At 39.5% G+C, this 26,909-nt stretch overlaps 1 protein-coding gene across 3 annotated transcripts in view; it reads right to left on the reverse strand.

The window, feature by feature from the left end:
• Positions 1-26,909, reverse strand: part of LOC146859578 (uncharacterized) — a 620,782-nt gene that overhangs the window by 387,869 nt on the left and 206,004 nt on the right. Inside the window, exons 5-6 of one of the 3 annotated variants that reach the window (XR_014979312.1) lie at positions 2,815-4,743; positions 905-2,060 (exon numbers count right to left, since the gene is read on the reverse strand). Coding sequence is in view for 2 of the 3 variants with exons in the window: in XM_085646501.1 (XP_085502627.1) it covers positions 3,668-4,743 (1,076 nt within the window). In the remaining variant the exon portion in view is untranslated. Of the gene's footprint in view, positions 1-904; positions 4,744-26,909 lie in introns of those variants that run through there. The other 2 variants (XM_085646502.1, XM_085646501.1) reach the window with 2 other exon arrangements.

A 26,909-nucleotide genomic window follows, 5' to 3' on the forward strand; every position in this document is an offset into this window, starting at 1 on the left:
GGATGAAAAACAGCTGCCTACTACTAACCACAAACAAAACGGAAGTACTCATCATGGGCCCAAACCCAGACACCTGGAACGACACCTGGTGGCCCCCTGCCATCGGAAGCCCTCCCACCCCCACAGACCACACACACAACCTGGGAATAATCCTGGACTCAGAGCTTAATATGGACCGCCAGATCAACTCCTTCTCGTCCTCCTGCTTCCACACCCTCCGCCTCCTACGTAAGATCTTCAAATGGATCCCCCTCTAACACAGAAAGACCGTCAATCACGCCCTGGTCACCAGCAGGCTGAACTATGGCAACGCACTCTATGCTGGAATAAACAAAAACCTCACCCGCAAGCTACAGAAAATCCAAAACGCCGCTGCAAGACTGGTCCTCAACCTGCCAAGACACTGCCACATCTCCCAGCACCTGCGCACACTCCACTGGCTCCCCATTGAAGCTAGAGTCACCTTCAAGATGCTATCCCACGCTCACAAGGCCCTCCACGACACCGAACCAGCATACCTGAGTAGCCGACTCAAATTCCACGCACCCCAAAGGACCCTACGATCAGCCCAGCTCTCCTACGCCGTGGTCCCCCACACCGAAAAGACCAGATCGGGAGGCTGCTCCTTCTTCCCCGCGGCCAGAGCCTGGAACGACCTTCCGCTTCACCTCAGACAGATAACATCGCTCCTCATCTTCGCAAGAAACCTCAAAACCTGGCTCTTCGACAGAGCCCCTCCTTTAAGGACTGGAACATGTGAACCCCCCCCCCACACACACCCCTCAGCGCCTTGAGACCCTTATGGGTGAGTAGTCGCGCTTAACAAACAGCTGATTTGATTTGAATTCCATGGTAATTTCAACAACACTTTTCTAGGAGATATATTACATCTGTCACTACTATGTTTCTTTAACCGTTCCTCTTTTTGTGACCAGAACAATATAGGTTTATTGATAACAAATGAATCCTTTGGGTAAAGCCTAACACTTCACATAATACACTGACAAATCATTTTATTATTTTTCCAGTTTCATCTGTCTGCAAGCCCTGCTGTTGAGATTTACATGTCTGCATCTGTAAAGTTGGGAGTTCATGTCGAACATTTGTCAGTCAGTATCTGAATCAGCATGCCATGGAGAGAGAGTCCTTCCCCCATATCTAGGACGTCAAGTTCCACTTGTGGTGTGTCTACTCTTGTTTACAAGTGGGCCAGGGGTGTTGGGATGGCAACATCCTCGGTATGGAGCTATAGTTCCGAAAAATGTGCCAAAGCCTTCCATCAGTTAAAGTAACCAGATACCCCACCCTTCCTTCCTCATTTCTACACATTTTCTACAATGCCAATGTAAATGCATCTGGAAATGACAATAGTTACCTTCATGATTCTACATACATTTGCATTTCACAACTCTGTACGGTAAAACAATGCATGGCATGGTGAGATGAGTAAATCCAGGGTCTCTAGTCTTTTATGCTGATCCTTTGTTTCCACATCCTTGGGTACAAAGTTCTTTCCTGCTAGATCCATATTGTGGTGTTTCTGCATTGTGTTAGCATGGACCGATTGTGCGGACTCCTGGTTGGTTTTCCTGATGTCCGGACAACAAAGTCTACAGATTCTGCCTTCAAGGATGGAAATCTTTCCAAACATAAAACTGTTCAGTAGAGAAATGAACTATTTTCCTTAATATTGTTCATATTCATGTAATGTGGTGCTTCGTGTTTGTGATTGAGAGCCTCTTTCACTCTTTATAGTTTACAAATGTATGCCCCATGTTACAAAGTTGACTCTTTTCACATAAATAAGTCTATCTCGAATCCAGACCTATGTGCCATAAATGGATTGGCTTGCGCTCTCATTGAGTGGCCCGGTGGCAGAGGAGTTCTTTATCGGCCATGGACCAGGATTTTGCCACACAGTTGCGTCTGCTCATTTTCAGCAGGCTGGACCTGTCGATATCAGCAGGAGCAATGTTCAGCGGGTGCAGTAATTACTGCTGAAACTGCATCACATTCCAAACGAGGGCCTTTGTCTTCTCGGACTGTTTTGTCTGTAGGGACTTAAAAAACATATGCGTTTTAGTGCCAAATTATTACAAATTCAGGAAAGACCATCTGAAGGTAGATTTACTGACACTGACAACCCCTTATGTTTTGGATGGACATTAACTCTTATATTTCCTATTAATATTTCATGGGTTTTAATATTAATATGACAATACAGGTATTGGTTCACAAATCCACCACCACACAGGGCGGACGGGTCAGCAGGACCAAGAGAAATGCCCAGTAAGTTGTTGTACAAGGTTTGCTCCGAGGACTGGTGGAGCCGATTGTTAGCTATTCAAGTGCAAAAAGAAGCCTGTAGAGATATGTACACACATTTACATAGGTACATATTTGTTGTTGCAGATATAACATTTCCTACACGTTTTTCCAGATACTAAAATAATGAAATATTTTAAGCTAATAGCCTGTAAAGTAACATACTGTCAAAATGCCCCAAATCTCTCCCACACTAACTCCTGGAGAGGTGGGACTTGCTGAATATTTAAAAAATGGGACAATTTAACAGTTTCTAGGCTGCTTTTAGCTGCCATCCAGGACAGACTGCAGAGGGCAATGGGGAATTCTCCCTTCTATTTACGTGTAGCTGTGAGATGTTGAGCCTCTAACATGGCTTCTGTTTTGTGGATAGTGAAGCACTGGTCTTCTCTAGAGTTGCCGCCTGCTCAGAGTATCTGGAGATAGTTTTTTGTCAAATCAGTGCAGGACCTGACCATGGAAGTAGTGCTATATGTGGCGCAGTTTTACCTGCGGGTGCTTTTGTAGAAGTGATTTATAGAATGACAGGACGTCTGTGCTGTAAGCTCCAGGATCCATGAGATGAAAGCCAGAACTATGCATCGGCCACCAGTCTTTCTGCTGAGTTCTGGACCCCTAGGGGACAGGACACTGGTATTTTGGAAGCTGTGGTGCAGTGCGTTTGCATAGTTGTCTACTAATTTCCACTACCACATGGTCCTGTGGTGGATAGAAAAAGATGTGCCAGGGCAGCCCGAGAGGGTGCAGGGATGTGTTGACTGCACATATGATCTCGGCATCGGTAATTACTTCTGATGGGACGGTGACTCCAAGGCACTTAATACTAACAGCGATGAAAGGGAGGAATGGAATGGATAGTAGCTGGAGGTGTATTTGGTTTGTAGGAACTTCCATTGAGAGGGATGCAGTGAAAAAGTTGTATGTTCTCAGTTTTGTGACAATTTTGAAGGGGGAGTGCAAGCTTGACTTTGTGTTAAAGTAATTAGTGGCTAGCTAATTCATATCTGAATGTTGCAAGTATGAAAGCTTCACTGTTTTCTGGAGTTCTTGCAGTTTCATGTAGAATAAATATTTATTACAAGAAGAGTACAATGTATTTTTTTTCCACAAGGAATCAGATAGTCTGCGCTAAAGGAGCATCACCCTGTGGTCTCGTTGTTACGCTGCAGTGCCTCACCATGTGCGCTCGTCATTACACTGCGGTGCCTCACAATGTGCGCTCATGGTTACGCTGCGGTGCCTCACCATGTGCGATCCAAGTGCGTACACGTTTTTTCAAGCAGTGTTTCACAGACTAGAAGGATAAAGGTTTCTCTGTTGCCTCACAAGAAATGGCAAATGCTCACGCGTCTTCCTCTTTATTCATATGTTGTCTTTGATGTGCAACAAGCTTTCTTCTGTGATTAAAGCGCTCCTCGCATGAATTGCATTGATACATTCCTGTATGTATACGCTGGTGTTTTTTACAATCACTCTTAGAGCTGAAGCTTTTCTCACAAAGAGTGCACGGATAGGGTTTCTCACCTGTGTGTATCCTCTGATGTATTGTCAGATTTCCTTTATAACCAAATCGTTTGCCGCACTCGGTGCACTCATAGGGTTTCTCACCTGAATGTGTTGTTAGGTGACTGATGAGATAAGAGTTTTGCTTGAAGCTTTTCTCACATTCAGAGCACTGATATGGCTTCCCTCCTGTATGTGTCTTCATGTGTTTAGCAAGGTTCCTCTTCCAAGTGAATCTTTCATCACAATGATTGCATTTAAGTGGGCTCTCTCTTGTATGTATTCGCTGGTGTGTGATATAATTTCCTTTATGATTGAACCGTTTGCCGCAGACAGTACACTGGTAAGGACGTACTCCTGTATGAGTTTTCTCATGTGCGACTAGATTTCCTTTTAGTTTAAAGGTTTTGTTGCATTTAGAACAGATAAATGGTCTTTCTTGTGTATGAATTATCTGGTGTGCCTTAAAATGTCCTTTATGACTGAAGATCTTTTCACAATAATTACACGAAAATATGTACACTTTTGTATGCTTCTTCTGATGTCTGATAAATATCTTTTTCACACTGAACCTTGCATCACAACCAGTACAGGTGTACGGTCCCTGGTGTTGACGTGAAACAGGTGTGTTGCTCAGACTACGTGTATTTTCATTCTGTTTGTCAGAGTGTTTCAACACTGGGCTTTCCTTCCTGTTCTGTTTCAGATTATTAAACCTGTTTTTGCAGGTTTTATGATTTTGCACTCCTAGTTCTTGGTTACATTCTGACAAAACAGAGTTCAAGTTATTTATTCTCTTTTCTGTGCTCTGGAAACTTTGGGCAGAGTCCATTCCAGGAAATGACTTGGAAGTTGCTGCTTTCTTTGTGGAAATGGAATCTTCATTTTTCTTTTTTCTGCTTCTGCTACCTCTGCCTGTGGATTTACAGAGATCAGATTATTAACATGGCTTACATTAAGTACTTCATAGAAAATACTAAATTATGGCCACAAAGCTAGATAAAGTGTTGCAAAGTTAATTTGGATCTATTGACTCGTTTCCTAAACATAGCTCAAGGCAGGTGAACTAAACACAAGGCTATTTGTTCAGCTCCACCGCATGCGGCATCGCTATCTCACAAGAAGGAAAAGTTACTTGCCTGTAACAGCAGTTCTCCTGTGAAGGAATTCAAACTACAATCATACCCGAAGTATAATTTCCAAATTAAAAATTAAAAAAAATTGAATTAAACAAAATTGCAATATCCAAATAAATGACCCAAGCTCTTTTCAACATCATTTTTAAAATGGATAACTACAAAAATGGGTTTAAATGAACCCTTCTAGATTAATAGAAGGCAGCCTTTTAACTTTACTGGAATTCTTTTTTCACCTGGTAGATCTTATCTTATAAAGCGCAGAGCTCCCCTGAGGCTTCCCAGCCCTGCGAACGTCGAAGCGAGCACCCATGGAACTAAAGAATACCTAAATCTGCTGGGGGATAAACACGTTTTAAAACACTTTCTGAATCTGACTTCAGCCAACTCCATCCTCGGATTGTATGGCAGCCGAACCCAAATAATGGAGAGATCGAATTATGAAACTGGTAGAATAACTTCACTTGGGAACTATTGTCATGGGTAAGCAATATCCTGTTCCAGCATGGGTCTTGCCCAGACTCCTAACCCGGGGAAATATCTCAGAAACATACCCGCCCCATGCAGAAATGAGAAATAGTAGACCCCCTGTCCTGACTGATGAAAGAACCACTTGGGAGTCAACCCATGTGTTAGAATTCAAGCAATATTGTGCACTAAATGTTTGCACTGACCTCCAAGTGGCCACTCTACAAATTTAAGCAAAGAGAATCTCATGAAAACATTGTTTTGTACCGGCTATACCATTACAGGATGGCTCTTAAATATGGACTGTTAATTGATAAGATTTCCTAGGCAGCCAAACACATAAGAAACTAAAAGTTGTCTCTGTTGCCTTAAGGTTTGAGTTCTCCCGATGTGATACCTTGCGGTTCTTTTCACATCCAAAGTGAACAGAAACTACTCTGCTGGGATTTGTGGCAAATTAGTGGGCTTGTGAACATGAATTATCTGAAAGTGGATGAAAAACGCGATGGGCCCGCCTGCAGACAGAGTCTGCATTTCCCAAAGGTTTCTGAAGCATACAATGAATGAATGAATGAGATATTTATAGAGCGCACTGTCACTCACAAGAGAGCATCCCGGCACTAACCTGGAGACCGACTTAAACTAAACGTGATGAGACTCAGAGAACAACTAGAGCATTAGACTAAAGAGTGGCATGGAGAGTGCGGGACAAGAAAAGGACATGTCTTCAGACTCTTTCTAAAGCTGGCTTCATTTTGTTTTTAAAGTAATTTTTATTGCCATTTTATTATAAGTATATTTATTATTGCGTTTTCCTTTACTTATACCCTTTTTTATTGGCTATGTTATACAAAAAAGAACAAAAGTTCAGGGCACTAGAAACCTGCACCAGTCAATCTGGTATTCTATGGTATGCTAGCAAGGGTGCGGTGCAAGGAACCAGGGGTGTGACCTTCTTACGTCCCTATTATTTGGCAAAGCCAAAAGTACAAGAAACAGGATTGGCTCAGCACACAGCTATGATTATATGTAGCAGACAACTGTGTGTGTCCATAACTGAAAATGTTCTGATCTTACAAGCACAGCATACCGTTCATAGGCTATGAACTGTATGCTGTGCTTTTAAGATCAGAACACTTGAACAAAAGAATAAAAAAAATTACATCATTAAGAAACTAAAGTCCATTGAGAATCTTTTGGGAGACATTGTATTATTGTTCATTTTCAGTTATTGACACACACAATTGTCTGCTACATATAAGCATAGCTGTGTGCTGAGCCATTCCTGTTTCTTTATTGGCTATGTTACCTTTGCTCTGTATTGCTTTTATGACTTTTTATGTCGAAATAAAGCTTGTGATCATGGTATAAGTATATATCCAGTACTTTTGCAAATAATAGAGTACAGTATCCAGTTCACAGACAAGAAAATGGTGATTCTCTAATTAACTTACAGAGAGAATCTTGATTTCATTAAAGACAACAGAGGCTAACAATAAGCAATAACCTTTATTATTATTTTTTGGGGAGTTTTATATAGCGCAAACTTGACCCAGTATCGGGTATCAGAGCGCTTTACATAACACCAGTTGCGTTACATGAGGACACATTCATTTTTGTTGGGCACAGGGAGATTAAGCGATTTGCCCAGAATCACAGGATGTTCAGCATCATTGCCGAGACTCGAACCTGGTTCCCCAGATTAGAGGTCAACCGCCCTAGCCGTTAGGCAACTCCTCTCCCCTAAAATAAATCATAAACAAAACATTCCTGGTTTAGAAGTTTCTAAACAGTATATAACTCTACGTCACCGAGCATAGTTTTACTTTAGGCTGAGAAGAAAACCAAAGATGCTCCTAGGCTTGACTAATAAATATTCTTACTGCAAACAGTTGTCTGAAAGAAAGATGAAACCAAGAAGACACAGATACCACAAAACACTCAATGAAATAAAACATGCTCTGTGAAGTTATACCGTGTTAATGATACAGTTACTGGGCGTGGCGGTTGTGATAATGTTAGCCTCCGTTGCCGTTAATGAAATCAAGATTCTCTCTGTATGCTAATTGGAGAGTTGCCATTTCATCACAAGAACCGGAGGCTACCATTATTCATGTTTAAAGCTTCCCAGCGGCAGACTACTCATGCTCCGCAGAGTTCATATAAAAGCACTTGACCAGTCTGCCGCTTTAGGAATATCTGCGCGCACCAATTACTGATCTGCGGGGGTCCAGGACCTAAGGGAAGTCCTAGGATGGGAAGTCCCCCTTTCTCCCTTACTGCTTGGTGTCTTCGAGGGCGCTGGAGGCACAAGAGCTGAGAGGTCATTTCTAAGTACAGCATCTCTGGTTGCCAAACGAGATGTTGCGGCTCATTGGGCGCCTCCTACTCTTTGCTACGGCGTGAAGGTGTGGACTGGTGTGAACAACAAGAAAGACCAGTGTATGAAGCAAGGGGCTGTCTCTGGAAATATGCGAGAGTTTGGGGGAACTGGTTGGGCAAATTTATCTTAGATTAAAACTACGACTGTGAGGTGGACGTTGCTTTATATCATTGTACTGTATCATTTAAGTGTTGTTGATTTAGTTACTGCTGTATCATCTCCAGCAAAAAGACCTCACTGTGTCATATTATTGTATTTTACCATTCTTCCTGGTTTGAAAACAATAAAAATATGTTCAACAAAAAAAGATTGTCTGCAAGTGTACCACCTGCCCAAAACACCTTACTAACCATCGCACCCCTAGAGAATGTGCCCTATACTTGGACAAATCGATTCCTGCCTCGGACATCACTACTCTTACTTAACCGTGAAATGGTATCTGTTGAAACTATCTTATAAGTTTTACAAAGGACTTTAACAACTAATCCTCACCATCTCGTCTAAGTTCCAGCATTGTCTGTTCACAAACAGATAAAAGATTTTTTCAGACTTGGTTTTTAGTCCTCTTCCAAATCTCAAAGTGGACCCCATCCAGGGAATAACATTTTTTGCAAACCTCTAATGCTAGAGGATAGACCTGATTTGAACAACTCAGCAAGGTAATTTGCCACTTCTACTGCAGGAGCCTCCACGGGATCCAAACTTCACTCTAAGCACCAACTACACCGCTTTCCCACATACTCCTCTGTATCTTTTCCTGGTACCTGGTGCCCATGATTCATACACTAGATCCTTAGCCTCTCCTGAAAGGCCAGAGTATCTACTGAAATCCTCCAAACAAGAAGGTTCAAATTTCCTTCAAGCACCAGTAGCGCCAAAGGATGCTCCTCCCCTTACTGCCTTTCCTAAAGGCCAGGACTCCCAGGTATCAAAAGTGGAACCTCTACTCCTCGTTCCATTACTTCAGGGAACCAAACTTGCGAGTCCCAAACCGGAGTTGCTAAAACGATTCTGCATCGATCCCTTCGGACCTTTAACACACCCTCTGGATTAGTGCAAACTGAGGGAATGCATAGCAATTCTCTCTATTCAAAGCCTGTACAAAAGCGTCCACCACTAATGCCCAGGGATCAGGCATTCAGCAGTAATACCATTCCACCTGAAATGTCAATCTGCTGGCAAACAGGTCTACCAGAAAATGACCACACCAATCCTGAATCTTCCTGAAGTACGCTGGACTCAGCTTCCAGTCACTGGTGTACCTCAAGAACCTTGAGTTCCAGTCTGCACTCTTGTTCTGGTGACCTAGGATAAACTCTTCCTTACATGAGAATTTTCTGATCCCAACAAAAATACCAAATTTCCCTGGCTAGATCTGGAAGTTGTTTCGATCTTGCTCCCCCTAGACGACTGATGTAAGGTACAGCTGTAAATGTCCATCCGTATTAACACCACATTGTTTTCTAAAAAGGACTTGAAACTCATCAAAGCAATCAGTATTGCAAACATCTCCAAACAATTTATGTGTACAGATAGCTCCTTCCTGGACCATTTCCCTTTAGGTTCTATCTCGCCTAACCTTGCTCACCAAGCAAGATTGCTTGCATTTGACTCTACAGTAAATTCCAGAACATTCTCAAATATTGCTTTTCCGTTCCAACTCTCCACCTTGTACAACCACCATTGTAAGTCCTTTCGAACTTCCTGGGATAGGGGAATTGCATCTGTATACCAAACAACTTTCCTCAAAAAAAACTAGTTACTTACCTGTACACTATGGTTCTCCAGTATTATCTTTCATAGATTCACATGTTTGTATCTTCCCCGTCGTCATGGTGGGAGTCTCACTGTAACAGAATGACCACAGCAGTACTAGAAAAAACTGCATAGCAAAATCCCATAGGGAATCATATTATTTGGTAGCCAAACCTCATCATTATTTGGTCCAAAACTCAGCCAATTGGCTGCCAGCCCTGACATCACACTCCCCAGCAGAGCCTTCCTGCCTCAGATTTCCAGCCCCGATGTGAGAGAACAGGATATATCTAGAGATAATGAGGTTCTGCCTGAGAAATGGGGAGCTGGGCGGGCCGCATGTGAATCTATGAAAGATAATACTGGAGAACCATAGTGTACAGGTAAGTAACTAGTTTTTCTCCAGTATTCAATCTTTCATAGATTCACATGCTTGTATCAGAATAGCAAGCGTACTTATCCCAAACTGCATTTCCAGGATAGAACCCCAAATAGACAGTGGGTTCTGCTCCTTTGTGTAGAATGTTAACATACATTACAGTTTTCAAAATATATCAGAAAATCATTAATTGAGAAGACATATAAACATTTGTAATATGCAAACCAAACATTTACCTAAATAAATATATATATATATATATATATATATATATATATTATCTACTGGCGGTCGCCAGTAGATAGTTATAGTTAGGACCGTGTTTCCATAGGAAATCTGAAAATTCTATTTTGAATAACTTTGGCGCCGATTGACGAATCTTCGCGAAATTTTCAAAACTAATGGGGCGCTACGCTCCGCTCCTACCCTGAAAGTCTCGGGGTGATTCGTCAATCGGGGGCCGAGAAAAAGGGGGGGTCCCAAAACACGTTTTCCCCATGGATTTTTCCATAGGGACTTTAGTCGCAGCTACAGCCCGAACGGCTGAACAGAATTACGTGAAATTTGGCAGAGAGGTAGCCATAAGGTCCGTTTGGTGCCTTTTGCAGGTTTGGTGTAAATCTGTTCAGTATTTTCTGAGAAAATAGCATTTAAATCAATATATATATCTATACGCGCGCAGCGTGTGCGCAGGGTGCGCACACTCGGCCGTCCGCGAGCGCACTTCTGATTGGTTGTTACAACTTAGTAAACATTCGAATCGGTCGAAACCAGGAAGTGTCGGCCGCCATTTTGTCTCTCGCACTGAGAGGGGGGTGAAACACAAAGGAGAAAAACATGTACAGGGGGCACGCTGGACAGTTCCTGACCCCCTAGCAGGGGTCAAGGGGTCCCAGGAGGTCCCCCAAGGGCAATTAAATTTTTTAAATTTTTTTAGGTAAATCGCCGAGTGCGCGAAGCGTGCGCGCACTATAGAAATGAAAAAAAATTCTGCTAGGTTCGCGCAGCGTGCGTGCACGGTTTCAACGCTTTAAAATAAAATTCCAATGTCAATCCCCCCGTGTGCACACGCTGCGCGCAGGGCATCGTGTGTGCATTGCTTATTTCATTATCAACAGTTTATACCAAAACCCTTAACAACAAAGCGTATCATGTGTCCTCCTTGTGCGGACGGTGCGCGAAGTGCACCGTGCGTACATGGCCCATTAAGCGTAAAGTGGGCGCGCGGTGCGCGTAGCGCACTGCGTGCCCACCGTGCGTGCACGGTGCGCAAAGTGCACCGTGCGTGCACGGCACTAACTGCGTAAAGTGGGCGCCAGGTGCGCGCACGGCACGAATGGCGTAAAGTAACTTAGCATTTAAAAAACCGTACAAATTCACTGAAAAAACCATAGGTTTCACACACGTTATAGTTAGGAATTAGCATTTAAAAAACCTTGCAAATTCACTTAAAAAACCATAGGTTTCACACATGTTATAGTTAGCTGGGCATTTTCCTCATGAAAAACCAATGAAATTCCCCCGTTATAGTTAGTGCAGGCAACTATAACTGACGCGACCGTAATCCGCTGCTGATGACGTCAGATATTACATCACTGATGACATGTGTCTTTCTGAAAAAAAAAAAAATTACCTACTGGCGGTCGCCAGTAGGTAGTTATAGTTAGGACCACGTTTCCATAGGAAATCCGCAACATTCTATTTTGAATAACTTTGGCGCCGGTCGACGAATCCTCGCAAATTTTTCAAAATAGGTGGGGCGCTACGCTCCGCTCCTTCCGTGAAAGTCTCGGGGGGATTCGTCAAGCGGGGGCTGAGATAAAAGGGGGGTCCCAAAACGCGTTTTTCCCATGCATTTTTCCATAGGACCTTTAGACAGGGCTACAGCCCGAACGGCTGAACAGAATTACTAGAAATTTGGCAGAGAGGTAGTCCTCAGGTCAAGGAAGTGCCTTTTGTAGGTTTGGTGTAAATCTGTTCAGTAGATTCTGAGAAAATAGCCTTTAAATCAATATATATATCTGAGCCAGCTTACGGTGCGCTTACGGTACGCTTACCGTACGTGTACGGGGGCGTGCGCGAGCGCGATTCTGATTGGCTCTTAGATCTTAGTAAACATTCGAATCGGTCGAAACCAGGAAGCGGCGGCCGCCATTTCGTGTGTTTCACTCAGAAAAAAAAGAGTGATAACAAGAAAAGGGGGCAAGGAGGAGAGTTACAGACCCCCTAACATTTGTAAGGGGGTCAAAGAAGGACAGAAAAGTACAAAGAAAACATTTATTGATTTTAAAAAAAATCGCGGGGTACGCGTACGGTAAGCGTACGGTAAAAAAAAAAAAAAAAAGAAATGAAATGCAGATTTAAGTGTTTAGATATTAGGGGGCTCTAAAAAGAGCTGTTGTGTTTATGAAGTGATTTTTTAGTGGTACCTACAAGTAAGTACCGATGCAGAGTCTAAGGTTCAAGAGGAAGACTCTGTTCCCTTCATCATTGAAGTGCACACCATCTCCTCTATAAATGTCTTGCATGTCGTAACGCAAGTTGTTGTGGTAAATGGAACCCATACCATAGTCACGGAGGAAAGCAGAAACAGATTTGTTGACGTGCTTTCTTGCTTTGTCAATCTGCGGACAGAAATGATCGGACCAGTTCCATTTTTGCCTTTGGCATATGTTAGAAAACACAAAGGCAGTTTTAGGGAAAAGTGAAAACAGTTGTGCAAAGGTGTCCTTCATAAGCATTTCCAGACCTACCCCAGTCAAAGTGCCTAGGTCATTGCCACCACAGTGCACTATTATGAGGTCAGGGTGTTTGTTTTGCATGAAGGATTTCACCAATGGCATCAATTGGTGCCACTTTAACCCTCTCTGACCAATCCATTTAATGTCTACATTTGGCAAAGCAAGGTCTCTCACCATACCTGTTTTCTCTGCAAACTTTTCACTCCAGAAGACATAGCTGTGTCCTACAATCCACACTGTGAACATCTTCCAAGGAGATCTGGATGCACTCAGGAGGTGTATTTCAGTAGAATGGTAAAAAGAAATGAAAGACAGTTTGGAAATGGAGGCATACATATTTTTTTTTTAAAAAAGAACTGATTGGCTGTTTCATACCATTCTACACTAAAAACTAGGCTGTATGTGTAAATTTATAGAAGCATGTTTGGTATTGGTACAGAAAAATGTGTTACCAAAGAACAGTACTATGGATTTGCTGTAAGGTTTGAAAAGTCAAGCACTCTTGCTCTGTGGAATTGAAACATTGTTTGGTGAACTTCTGACCTAACTCCACACAGCAGTGTTCCATGAGCTGTTGCTATGGTAGCAGGCAGAAGTCAAGTTGGGGGAAGGGTACTAGGCAGAAGTCAAGTTGGGGGAAGGGTACTTTTGGAAAAGGGATGGTTTTCAACCAATAGAAATGTGTGATTACATTTAAAAAAAGGGGGAAGCACTGAGATTTGAAATTAACATGTATATGTGTGGAAAAAGAGAGGGAAAGTTTGCCATTATCTGGTTCTGCTGAGAGGAGAGAGGTGTAAAGAACAGAGATCCTGGCTCTGATAATCTGCTGTTTGAGTGCCACATTTCTTTCACAACTAACTAATTTTAAAGGTGAGTTTAGAGTTTGAGAGGGGATGTATATGGTAAATTAAGAAATGAATAATAGAAATGCAATTCTTTTTGTTGAAGTTGTGTTTATTATTTTCTGTTTTGGGAGAAATTTAAATGTGAGGAACATGTAAAATAATATGGACTATGTTTTCACGATAAATTAAGGTGTACTGGTATAAAAAAAGTATATTTTAAGTGTTTGAGGTTGGACTCAGTAATGCAAATACATACAGCATCACTAAGGCTGGTTGCCCTTGCTGGAGTGTAGGCAGTCACCCAGGTTACAAATGGTGCTGGTCTGAAAAAGCAGTTTGGACATGTGCTTTTTAAAAAATCTGAAAAGTGGATTCATAATGTGTCAGTCTGTAAAAGTGTTTATCACTTGCCAAAAAAAAGAGTAGTAAGTGTGCTTTCAAATTGGCAAAGAAATTTCGTTTTGTGACTAATGTGAAAACATGACTCTGTGTGCAAATAGGAATTACAGGCAGAGATTTATTGCGTATTGCTCTGGTGATTTCACAGTTGCATTAGATGGAAAGGGGGAGCCATTTTTTGGTGCAGAAGCAGACTCTTAGCACACACCCAGCTGCTTACCATGTGGAATCATGCACAGTATTCACAAGCGAGTGGGGTTTGAGGTTTCAGTCAGTAATGCAAATACATTCAGCATCACTAAGGCTGGTTGCCCTTGCTGGAGTGTAGGCAGTCACCCAGGTTACAAATGGTGCTGGTCTGAAAAAGCAGTTTGGACATGTGCTTTTTAAAAAATCTGAAAAGTGGATTCATAATGTGTCAGTCTGTAAAAGTGATTATCACTTGCCAAAAAAAAGAGTAGTAAGTGTGCTTTCAAATTGGCAAAGAAATTTCGTTTTGTGACTAATGTGAAAACATGACTCTGTGTGCAAAGAGGAATTACAGGCAGAGATTTATTGCGTATTGCTCTGGTGATTTCACAGTTGCATTAGATGGAAAGGGGGAGCCATTTTTTGGTGCAGAAGCAGACTCTTAGCACACACCCAGCTGCTTACCATGTGGAATCATGCACAGTATTCACAAGCGAGTGGGGTTTGAGGTTTCAGTCAGTAATCACCCAGGTTACAAATGGTGCTGGTCTGAAAAAGCAGTTTGGACATGTGCTTTTTAAAAAATCTGAAAAGTGGATTCATAATGTGTCAGTCTGTAAAAGTGATTATCACTTGCCAAAAAAAAGAGTAGTAAGTGTGCTTTCAAATTGGCAAAGAAATTTCGTTTTGTGACTAATGTGAAAACATGACTCTGTGTGCAAAGAGGAATTACAGGCAGAGATTTATTGCGTATTGCTCTGGTGATTTCACAGTTGCATTAGATGGAAAGGGGGAGCCATTTTTTGGTGCAGAAGCAGACTCTTAGCACACACCCAGCTGCTTACCATGTGGAATCATGCACAGTATTCACAAGCGAGTGGGGTTTGAGGTTTCAGTCAGTAATGCAAATACATTCAGCATCACTAAGGCTGGTTGCCCTTGCTGGAGTGTAGGCAGTCACCCAGGTTACAAATGGTGCTGGTCTGAAAAAGCAGTTTGGACATGTGCTTTTTAAAAGAATCTGAAAAGTGGATTCATAATGTGTCAGTCTGTAAAAGTGATTATCACTTGCCAAAAAAAAGAGTAGTAAGTGTGCTTTCAAATTGGCAAAGAAATTTCGTTTTGTGACTAATGTGAAAACATGATTCTGTGTGCAAATAGGAATTACAGGCAGAGATTTATTGCGTATTGCTCTGGTGATTTCACAGTTGCATTAGATGGAAAGGGGGAGCCATTTTTTGGTGCAGAAGCAGACTCTTAGCACACACCCAGCTGCTTACCATGTGGAATCATGCACAGTATTCACAAGCGAGTGGGGTTTGAGGTTTCAGTCAGTAATCACCCAGGTTACAAATGGTGCTGGTCTGAAAAAGCAGTTTGGACATGTGCTTTTTAAAAAATCTGAAAAGTGGATTCATAATGTGTCAGTCTGTAAAAGTGATTATCACTTGCCAAAAAAAAGAGTAGTAAGTGTGCTTTCAAATTGGCAAAGAAATTTCGTTTTGTGACTAATGTGAAAACATGACTCTATGTGCAAAGAGGAATTACAGGCAGAGATTTATTGCGTATTGCTCTGGTGATTTCACAGTTGCATTAGATGGAAAGGGGGAGCCATTTTTTGGTGCAGAAGCAGACTCTTAGCACACACCCAGCTGCTTACCATGTGGAATCATGCACAGTATTCACAAGCGAGTGGGGTTTGAGGTTTCAGTCAGTAATGCAAATACATTCAGCATCACTAAGGCTGGTTGCCCTTGCTGGAGTGTAGGCAGTCACCCAGGTTACAAATGGTGCTGGTCTGAAAAAGCAGTTTGGACATGTGCTTTTTTAAGAATCTGAAAAGTGGATTCATAATGTGTCAGTCTGTAAAAGTGATTATCACTTGCCAAAAAAAAGAGTAGTAAGTGTGCTTTCAAATTGGCAAAGAAATTTTGTTTTGTGACTAATGTGAAAACATGATTCTGTGTGCAAATAGGAATTACAGGCAGAGATTTATTGCGTATTGCTCTGGTGATTTCACAGTTGCATTAGATGGAAAAGGGGAGCCATTTTTTGGTGCAGAAGCAGACTCTTAGCACACACCCAGCTGCTTACCATGTGGAATCATGCACAGTATTCACAAGCGAGTGGGGTTTGAGGTTTCAGTCAGTAATGCAAATACATTCAGCATCACTAAGGCTGGTTGCCCTTGCTGGAGTGTAGGCAGTCACCCAGGTTACAAATGGTGCTGGTCTGAAAAAGCAGTTTGGACATGTGCTTTTTTAAGAATCTGAAAAGTGGATTCATAATGTGTCAGTCTGTAAAAGTGATTATCACTTGCCAAAAAAAAGAGTAGTAAGTGTGCTTTCAAATTGGCAAAGAAATTTTGTTTTCTGCCTAATTTCAAAGCATGACTCTGTGTGCACACAGGAATTATTTTTAGATATTTAATTGGTGAAGGTGTTATTGTGATTTTCATTTATAGGAAAGGGGTTTATAGTATTTTAAGATTTCTAAAGAACATAAAAAATGTAGTAATATATTTAAATAAAATAAAGGAATTTTTTTTTAGTTTTTTTCAGGTATTGCTGAAGAGCAGTGAACAAAATTTAAGATGCCTACAAAATCCAGAGTAAAGAAAGACCACAAAAAAAACCTATATTTGAAGACAACTGGAGGACCTAAGTTAGTTGGAGATGCTCATGTTGGGAAAAAGAAAAAATCTTCTGGTAAGCAGACAAAAAATTTTCTAAAGAACATATTCAAAAAAAGGAAAAATGTACAAAATGTCTGTACTGGAAAGAATGTTTTCAATAGAAAAGGACAGGAAAAAATTGAGAATTTAGTTAATGCAAATATACCTTCTGCAACTAAAAAGATTAACTTAAACAGAAAAACAGCGTTTAAAGAGATACGTAGAAAAATGTTTCAGAGAAGAGTTATGTCCAATTTGATAAAGGATGTGAAGAAATATAAGCAAAAGGCTAAGTTTTATAAGAGAAAAAAAGAAATTGAAGCCATTGCAGCAAAGGCATTAGAATTAAAAAGGAAACTATTCATTTTAATTTTGAATAGGATGCGTACATTAGACAAAATGGTTAATGTACTGAAATCACATAGCAAAAGGAAAAGAGTAGTGAACAGAACAAACTTTTCTAAAGTGTTTTTAGGAAAATGGATGCATAGTTCAAGTAGTGATCCTTTTTTTAATGAAGAGAGTTATTTTCAAAGTAATAGTTTGCTGCATGCAGTTGACACCAGAGGTCGTGCTTATGAAGTGAAAAATGGTTGCATAATGGAGAAGGAGATAATGGTTCCAAGAGATGAGGTACAAGTGATGGCGGATGAGGCTATGGGGAGACGTCCTAAAGCCCCAGTGTACACTTGGAATTGTAGTAGTATTTGCACTGTGCGTCAGGAATCTATTGATAAATTTCGTGAGTTTCTAAGAGAATATAGTAAAAAAAGTGTAAAACAGAAGATTAAGGTGCTTCAAAGTCTGGATCCATGCAGAGTGAGAGAGAATACTGGTTTGCAGGGTCATTCTCTGGCTTGTCTATCTAGAAAAGTGTGTAATAGTGTTTTCCATCATTTTAGGATGCTGGCTGTTCATCATACTGAAATGAGAAAGTTTGTGAGACGGTTGTATTTTGCTAAAAGTCCAGCAATAAAGTTAGATGAATTGAATAGGGCTCTGTTCCGTGGAACGGTATCAGATGTAGAGAAGGTTGTTGATGAAATTCAGTTTTGTTACTTTGGTCCTGAACAAAACAGTGCAGAGAAGGACACAGTAAATGAGGAAGAAGTGGAAGAGAATGTAGAACCCTCTGTAAGTAAGACATTTAATGATCACATAACAAAATTTGCAATAATCTCTAATGAAAGACCAAATATTACTTGTATTTGTTGCCGCAGAACTCATTATAGAAAACAAACTAGGAATGTTGATCTCTACAGAAAGAGTGAAAATGAAGATAATTATAAGTGGAAGGATTTTGCCACATATATATTTCTTGAAAATTGTTTTGAATTGGGTGAAGATCAGCGTATTTGTAAATACTGTTACAACAAGTTAGAGGAAAATAGAATGCCGACCAGAGCTGTACATAATAATTTAGAATTGGATGCTATTCCTGCTGAACTTTCTGAATTAAATACATATGAGTCTATACTCATTCAATGTGTTCATCCGTTCCAGACCATAGTACGTATGGAGCCCAAAACTGGTAAATTACCTCCTTCAGATTTGCTGAGAGGTTTAAAATGTAGAGTGGTGTATTTGCCCTTGGATTTGAAAAAAAATATGGAAACTATTGATGCGGATACTTTGGAAACTGAACCATTAATTATTCTGGTTAATGGTGTACCTACAAAGAATAAGAAGATTTGGCAGGAGCTGGTAGATGTACGGAAAGTACAAAGAGCAAATTTGTATTTGAAAAGGAATAACAAATGGTATGAATCAATTTATATAGAAGAAGAAGAAGAAGAAGATTTACAAGAAGACACAGAAACACCAACTGGACAAATTGAAAAAGTGGACAAGTCAAAGGAAGAAGAAATTTATGAACATTTTAGCATACATCCTCTTCATTCAAAAGAAGTTATGGGAGACAATATTGATCTATTTCAGATGAAGAAAGCAAAAGGAACTCCCGTGAGTGTATGGGAGGAGAGCTTGGAAGCTCGATGTTTTCCCCAGCTGTTTCCTAAAGGAAAAGGAGGACGATACAATGAACGTCCGGAACAGATTCCAGCTTCTGAGTATCGGACTACAAGACTATATGCTGAAGATCCCAGATTTCGACAAAGTATTCCTTATTTGTTCCATCTTTTATTTGAAAGCGACTTGTCTGCATTGTCTTATGCAGTAAATCACATTTTAAAAAGTGGAGTACATTTACAAAATGTGTCTGCTAAGGATTTTATGGAGAAAGTGCAGCACCGAGATGATCATTTGGAAACACAACTGATCAATCTGATGGCTTGTCAGCGTGGGACAAATGAATATTGGTACCGACGCCATGGTGAATTAAAATGCATGTTACGGAATTTAGGAACACCAACATGGTTCGTTACCCTAAGCTGTGCCGAGTACGCTTGGGATGATTTACTGGATTTTCTACGAGAGGCAAATCCAAACATTAAAAACATCGAATACAAGACAGCAGGAGAACTCTGCTCATTGGATCCGGTTAATGTTTGCAGATATTTCAATCATAGATTTGAGGCTATGATGTCGTTCATCTGCAATAAAAAAAATCCACCTCTAGGAGAAGTAGTGGATTTCTTTTGGAGAAAAGAGTACCAGGCAAGAGGTGCTCCTCATATTCATATGCTGTTGTGGATCAAGGATGCCCCAAAGTTTGGAACAGATACTGATGAAGCAGTGTTATCTTACATTGAAGAATATGCAACATGTGCTATACCAAAAAGCACAGAAGACAAAAAGTTAAAGGAGCAAGTTTTACGTTTCCAAAGTCATCGGTGTGGAAAATACTGTCGACGGAAATACAAGAGCAAAGATAAATACTACACTAAATGTCGATTTGGATTTCCTAGACCTGTTCTTTCAAATGGAAGAGTAAACAGTTTTATGTCATCTGTGAGACATACTATCACAAGAAAATCACCTAAGAATACCTACAACCTTAAAAGAAAAGAAGAATCAAAAAATATAAATGACTACAACCCAGTGATTTTATCCATGTGGAACGCTAACATGGATATACAGTATGTAGCTGACAATTCCATTGCTGTTGTTCGATATGTAACGTCTTACATTACGAAATCAGAAAAAACAGAATTGAAGGAAATGTGGGAAGAGATTTCTCACGAGAAAACTGTCAGTAAGAAGCTGTACAGTTTCAGTTTGAAGATGTTATCGCATCGAGAAATTGGATCCTACGAATGTTCAGATAGGTTATCTTCTGCAAGTCTCTACTCGAAATCAAGAAGAATAATTTGGGCAAGTTTAGGCCTTGCAGCAATGAGAAATCGGGTACTGAAATCTGTTGGAGAAATTGAATATTTGGCCGAGAATGACCCAGAAAGTACAGATATTTTGAAATCAAACATGTTGGACACATATTATCCCAAGAGAAGTCATCATCTGGAGAACATGTGTCTCTATGAAGTGCTGCAGAACTACATTTATTCACGGAAAGCCACAGAAGACATCAACAATGGAAAATATAAAGTCATTGGTGAGGAAGGATGTTTGGTGAAGCAAACAAAAGGAAGTTTGATAAATCACAGGAAGCTGAGTTGCGACACTACTGACAAAAAGGAATTTTACTACTTGGCTCTTTTACAGCTGTTTAAACCATGGCGTACAGAGGATGAACTACTGGGAGAATTTCAAAGCTATGAAGATTCTTTTAATGCTTGCAAAGACAGCATACAATGCAGTACATTCTCAAGTTATCTGCAAATGTTAAATGAAGAAATTGAACAGGAAACTACAATTGCAGCAGAAATAGCTAGAGACAGTTCTCAGGACAGCCAAAGTTCAGGAACACTCAGTCAAGATCCCCTAGGACAACCAATCGTTGAAAATGAAGCATCAATAGCCATGAATGAAGTGGAAACGGCTATGAATCAAGCTCAAGAAGAATTTATAGACTTACAAAATTTGGAAAGACAACTGAACGAAGAGCAGCAACAAATTTATGAAGAGATCAGAAACAAAATTGATCACGGATTTCTACATGAAAAAAAAGACTGCTCATGCACATCATTTCATCCAATCAGGATGTATGTAAGCGGACAAGCTGGAACTGGAAAAAGTTTCCTAATAAAAGTCATCAGAAGCTACCTACAGCAAAAAACGGATTCTACTTTGTCTTGTGTGGTTACTGCTCCAACTGGGTTAGCAGCATATAACATAAAAGGAATCACTTTACATCGTTTGCTAATGTTACCAGTGGAGCATGAGAACAAAATACAATACAACAAGCTAACTGGAGAAGCATGCTTGGAAGTTTCAAGAGTATTGAAGAAGATGCAAGTTCTCATTATTGATGAGGTGAGCATGGTATCAAACTTAATGCTTGCCTTTGTGCATTTAAGAATGCAGCAAATTCTGAAGACAGACTATGACGTGTTATTTGGAGGAAAACACGTCATAGTTTTTGGAGATCTTTTGCAACTTACTCCAGTTAAAGGACAACCAGTGTTTAATACTGTGACACATGAAGACACGAAGAAGTCATTGGGAAGCATCGGTAATACAAATATTTGGTCCTTCTTTGAGTACAAGGAACTTACTACTAATATGAGGCAAGCAAACGATGAAGAATACGGAAGTATTCTGAAAGATATCAGAATTGGACTACTCACTGAAGCTGGCAAAAAAGCATTACAGAGTTGGCTGCTACATAATTTATTTCCAAAGGAAGAAATAGTTGCAGAGAAGATATACAAGAACATTGCAGAAAACAAAAGTGTCATCTGCTTAATGCCAACTCTACGTGAATGCTCAATATTCAATGAGGAGCTTTTGAAATTGGAAAAGGAAGATATCAGGAAATTGGAAGCAGTGGACAAAATTGAGGATGGAAGAATTACTGTCACATTAACAGGCACACTGAAAAATAAATTGGATTCACTAGAGAAGAACATTTCCAAAACAGCTGGATTAGAAAAAAATCTATATGTTTGCATGAACTATAGAGTATTTTTAAGGAGAAATTTGGATGTTGAAAAAGGTTTAGTTAATGGAGCTATGGGAAGAGTTGTGGGTTTTATTAATTATCAGAAAAAAGATGGAATTGAATGTTTAAAAATAAAATTTGATCAGATAGAAGAAGTTAAAGACATTTGTCGTTGTTCAGTTTGTTTCATGCTTGTGAAAGATTTATATGTACGTAGGAAGCAGTTTCCGTTTTCTCTAGCATATGCTGTAACTATTCACAAGTCTCAAGGATTGACTGTAGATTGTGCATTTGTGAACTTTGGTTCAACTGTGTTCAAAGAAGGTATGGCATATGTTGCTTTGTCACGAGTGAAAACATTATCAGGTTTATTCATGATAGACTTTGATGATTCAAAAGTTAGTGCTGATACAAATTGTGTAAAGGAGTATAATAGATTAAGAAGAAGCTATGCTCCTCATTTAGGTCAGTATCCTGTGTTGGAGAAACGTGTAGTTTCTCGTAAAAGGAGAAATGAGAATATCTGTAATGAAGATGTAGAGAGAAGGAAAAAAAAGAGGAGTGATGTAATTGCAAGCAAAAAGAATAAGGAAAATGACGAACAGGTTGTAGGATGTCATTTTGAAAATAGCTCTGGTGTCAACTGCTACGCTAATGTAGTGCTGAATGTTGCATTTTATCTGGAAAGTTTGCAAGAACAGATAATAGTAAATCAGGGAAAAAGATTCTGTTCTGTGCTGAGTCTCCTTTTTGAAAAGCTGAGTAATGATAAAACTCAAATAGAAAGTGCTACTGAAATTAGAAAACTTTTAGATGTATGTTCAGGACGAACACAGTTTTCTCAAAATGTACAGCAAGACGCACAGGAATTCTTGATGTATTTTCTTCAGGTACTGGAAGAAGAAGGGGTTCCCATTGAAAATTTATTTGGTCTCTCTTATAAATGGGAACATAGTTGTGAAAACTGTTATAATATATGTGGTTCTAATGTTGATAATGAAAGGTTTATTTATTTAACATTGCCAGAGAGTAAAACAGTCACTTTTGCTAAATTAGTTAAAGATGCTAATCATAGCATGCAATGCAGTGAGTGTCAATCTGACATGTTTTCAACGTTAATTTTAAAGGAATACGGACAGAATGTAATTTTAATGATGCAACGATGTAGAGCTGATGGTTCAAAATTGGATACTTTAATAAAGAAGTTTACAGGACAGCAATTATCAATTTCAGGAAAAACTTTTGTAACAGTTGCAATAATTTTCCATGATGGACCTACTGTAACTTCTGGTCATTACACAGTTTATCTTAAATGTGAAAAAGGCTGGACACTGTGTAATGATTCCCAATTGATTTTTAAGCAACGTTTGCCTTTTGATTTAGCAAATTCCTATCTAATCTTCCTGAAACCTAAATTTTAGAGAGATTTGGCAACATCTGGACAAAACAATTTTACCATTTTATTGGATTACCATTGGAATTTACAAATAAAAAGATTTAACAAATTATCATTTGGCCTAATGGAAAGGTAACCAATTGTAATGTGGAATTTTTCCATTTTTTAATGAAACTTTGGAAAACCAAAAATTTAGAAAAAATCGGTAACATCTGCACAATTTAAATTTTGGAATGTTATTGGATTGCCATTGGAAATGTTTTCAAAAAAGATTTTTAAAATTACTATTTGGCCATGCGGAAAGGTAAACAATTCTATTGTGCACTTATTTAATTATTAATAAATCTTTCGGAAACCAAAATGTTACAGAGAATCGGTGAGATCTGTACAATTTAAACTTTAGATTTTTATTGGATTACCATTGGAAATTTAATCAAAAAAGAATTTTAAAATTACTATTTGGCCTAAAGGAAATGGAACCAGATGTATTGTGGAGTTATTTGAGATATATTATTGTGATTATACTTCTGAAACAAAAATATCAGACGGTATTTTAAAGAAATAGGTATTGATATTAGATGATATTTTTTAAGAATATTATGCATTTCTATAAAGTTATGTTTATGCAAAAAGAGATTGTGGGCTTTTTTAAAACAATCTTTGAGATTGTAAATTTTTTTTTTGCCCGCTGTGAAATGATGAATGCAATTGCTTTCACAATTTATAGTGAAATGCAATATATTCTGAAAACAGCAAAAATAAGGCAAAAATATTTTTTGAAAAATATGTAAATATGTGTACTGTATTATAAAATGTTTTATTAAATATTAATACTTTTTTCTTTTTTTTCAGATTGAGATAGAAAATTTTCGAAAACTAGAACCATTTTTAAAGCAATTTAAAAAAAATTTAAATGAATAAATATTTTTTTGAGTGGGTATGGTAAGTCAATAATATCATGGTCCCTTTTTTCCACTTCTCTACAATCACATTTTCAGTTTTTCATTGTAGTCTCTCAAGGACCTTGTAATGTGATAATTGATTTTTAGTGTTTTAAAAAAAAAATTTAAAAAAAATTACGCGTACCGTACGCGTACGGTAAAAAAAAAAATTCAAAAAAGTTTTTAAAAACATATAAAAAATAGATGAAAGGTAAGGTTGGCTCTTAAACGAGCCGTTGTGTTCATGCAGGGACAGAGGAAAGAAAGAATGGGAATATTAGATGGTACGACAAGTGTGCTGATCTATTTTATTGTTCACTAGGGAAATACTGGTCTCCCTATAACAAATTAGATCATGACAAGTGGCGCACCGTATTTCAACCCTCAGAAACCGAGGGTTAGTTTCCAGAGGACCAGAAAAAGGAGATGCTCCCCCCACAGATGAAGGGCTCACCTGACCTGCAGAAGAAGGACTCAGCACTGCAGATGATGGTCCAGGCTGAGCTGCTGTGGATGTGCTTGGTTGATTTACTGAAGGGTTACCTTCAGTAAGTCGAGCATGTGTCCTTCTGTGTACATCCTTAAGGTGTCTCATCATGGTGTGATTCCCAAAGGAATACTTCCTGTCGGGATTCCCTCTTGAAAGTACACGCTTACACAGCTTACAAGTCACTAAGGGTGCATTTACCTTTTGCTGGCCTTCTGGAAAAGAAAAATACTCCCATATGTAAGAGGTCTTTTGTTTCCTCGCTCTCTGCCTCAAGGTAGTGCTGCTAGCCTCACTCTCAGAAGGGCTCTGCTGTTCTGCCATCGTATCACAAAGACAACCCAGCTCCTTCTCCTAAGGGATCACAAGCAGAAATGAGGGGAATGGGTGTGGTGTAGGAGAGTTCTAGAACTGAAAGTAGTTTCAACCAATCAAAAGTTGTGTTTCATGATCACATGACCTACCGTACGCTTACGGTACGCTTACGGTGCGCTTACGGCAAAAGTACGCATGCGCGTAAAAAAGACACGCGCACGCGCGCATGCGCAAAACAGGCACGCCCCTTCACTTCCGCGTAACGTGCGCGTGCAGCGTACGCGTTACGCGCTATGCGCGCGTGACGTGCGTCTACGCAAATTGCGTAAATGAACGCAAACAGCGTAGAAATCTAACGTAATTACAGCAAGACGTGCGCTTACCGTACGCGCACGGTAAAAAAAAAATGTATTGCTAATAAATTTTACCTGTTTATTTTAAAAAAAATTGTAAAAAAAAACATATTGTAGAATTTTTAAAATTTAACTATAGTCTTTAAAAAAGGATAGACAATTAAAATAAAAATATGTAAAAAAAAAAAAGAAGAAAAAAAAAAAAAATTAGCATTTAAAAAACCTTGCAAATTCACTGAAAAAACCATGGGTTTCACTCACGTTATAGTTAGGAATTAGCATTTAAAAAACCTTGCAAATTCACTGAAAAAACCATGGGTTTCACACACGTTATAGTTAGGAATTAGCATTTAAAAAACCTTAGAAATTCAATGAAAAAACCAAAGGTTTCACACATGTTATAGTTAGCTGGACATTTCACTCGTAAAAAACCATTGAAATTCCCCCGTTATAGTTAGTTCAGCTAACTATAACTCGCGCGCCCGCAATGCACTACTGATGACGTCACATATTACATCACTCATGACATGGTCAGTGACATCACTCATGACATCACTGATGACATCTCAAATGACATCACTGATGACATCATCCTTGTGACAGAGTGGTAGACCTCCTCTCACCCTAATATAACCTTTGATACAAACATTCAAAAATAGAGACTGAAATTTTCAAAAAAATGGACATACCAATAACAGTTACAACAACCTATTCAGTAATTCTAAGATCCACATACACATCCACTCATCCACCAACAATCCTATACAGTCACTCATACATGTACTCACACATCATATGTACTCATACACCTAAACATCCTGTAACACAATGCCACTCATCCATAGAGTTACTCACACCATACCATACCAGCATTTTCCCTCATTTATGTTCATTATTTTTTTTTTTTTTTTGCCTGGTGATTATTTTCATATTCCCACATGACTTTTGCTCCCCCGCTATTGATTGTTTTAAGAACTTGGCGGCATCCCACTTGGGACTGATTGTTTGTTTCACTACCAGCCCCAGTATGCATTGTGATTGTTAATCAAAAAATAATGAACATAAATGAGGGAAAATGCTGGTACCTTGTCTGCCATTTTCATGAATCGCTGCCTATGAGGAAGGGCTAACTGCTTGAAACGCGTCGCAGCGGATGATTTTAGGGGCTGCACGTGTGGGACCTGTGCGATCCTGGGTTGTGCCTCCACCCGTTGGGGTAACTGTTCTGCATATATATATATATATACACACATCCATATATATTTTAATAAATACCTTAATGAAATAGATGCCGTAGAACTGCCTGTCCCACTGCAGCATCATTTTTCCATGCTGTGTCTAGACAATAGTGTCTAGTGAAGGTGTGCGTATTTTTCCATGTCGCTGCTCTGCAAATATCCGTCAACGACACCCCTGTGAATAGAGCTGTAGAAGTTGCCATCTTTCTTGTGGAATGCGCACGTACCTTGGCTTGTAAAGGTTTTCCAGCTTTGACATGGCACAAGGAGATCGCCGAAGTTATCCACCTTGAAATACTGGATCTGGAGAGTGCTAAACCTTTCCTGGGGCCAGAAAAGGCTACAAAGAGTTGATTTGTTTTTCTGAACGATTTCGTCTTATCGATGTAAAATTTTAGACATCGTTTAATGTCCAAAGA

Source organism: Triturus cristatus, chromosome 3_1 (genome assembly GCF_964204655.1).
Source record: "Triturus cristatus chromosome 3_1, aTriCri1.1, whole genome shotgun sequence".
Taxonomy (NCBI): Eukaryota; Metazoa; Chordata; class Amphibia; order Caudata; family Salamandridae; genus Triturus; species Triturus cristatus.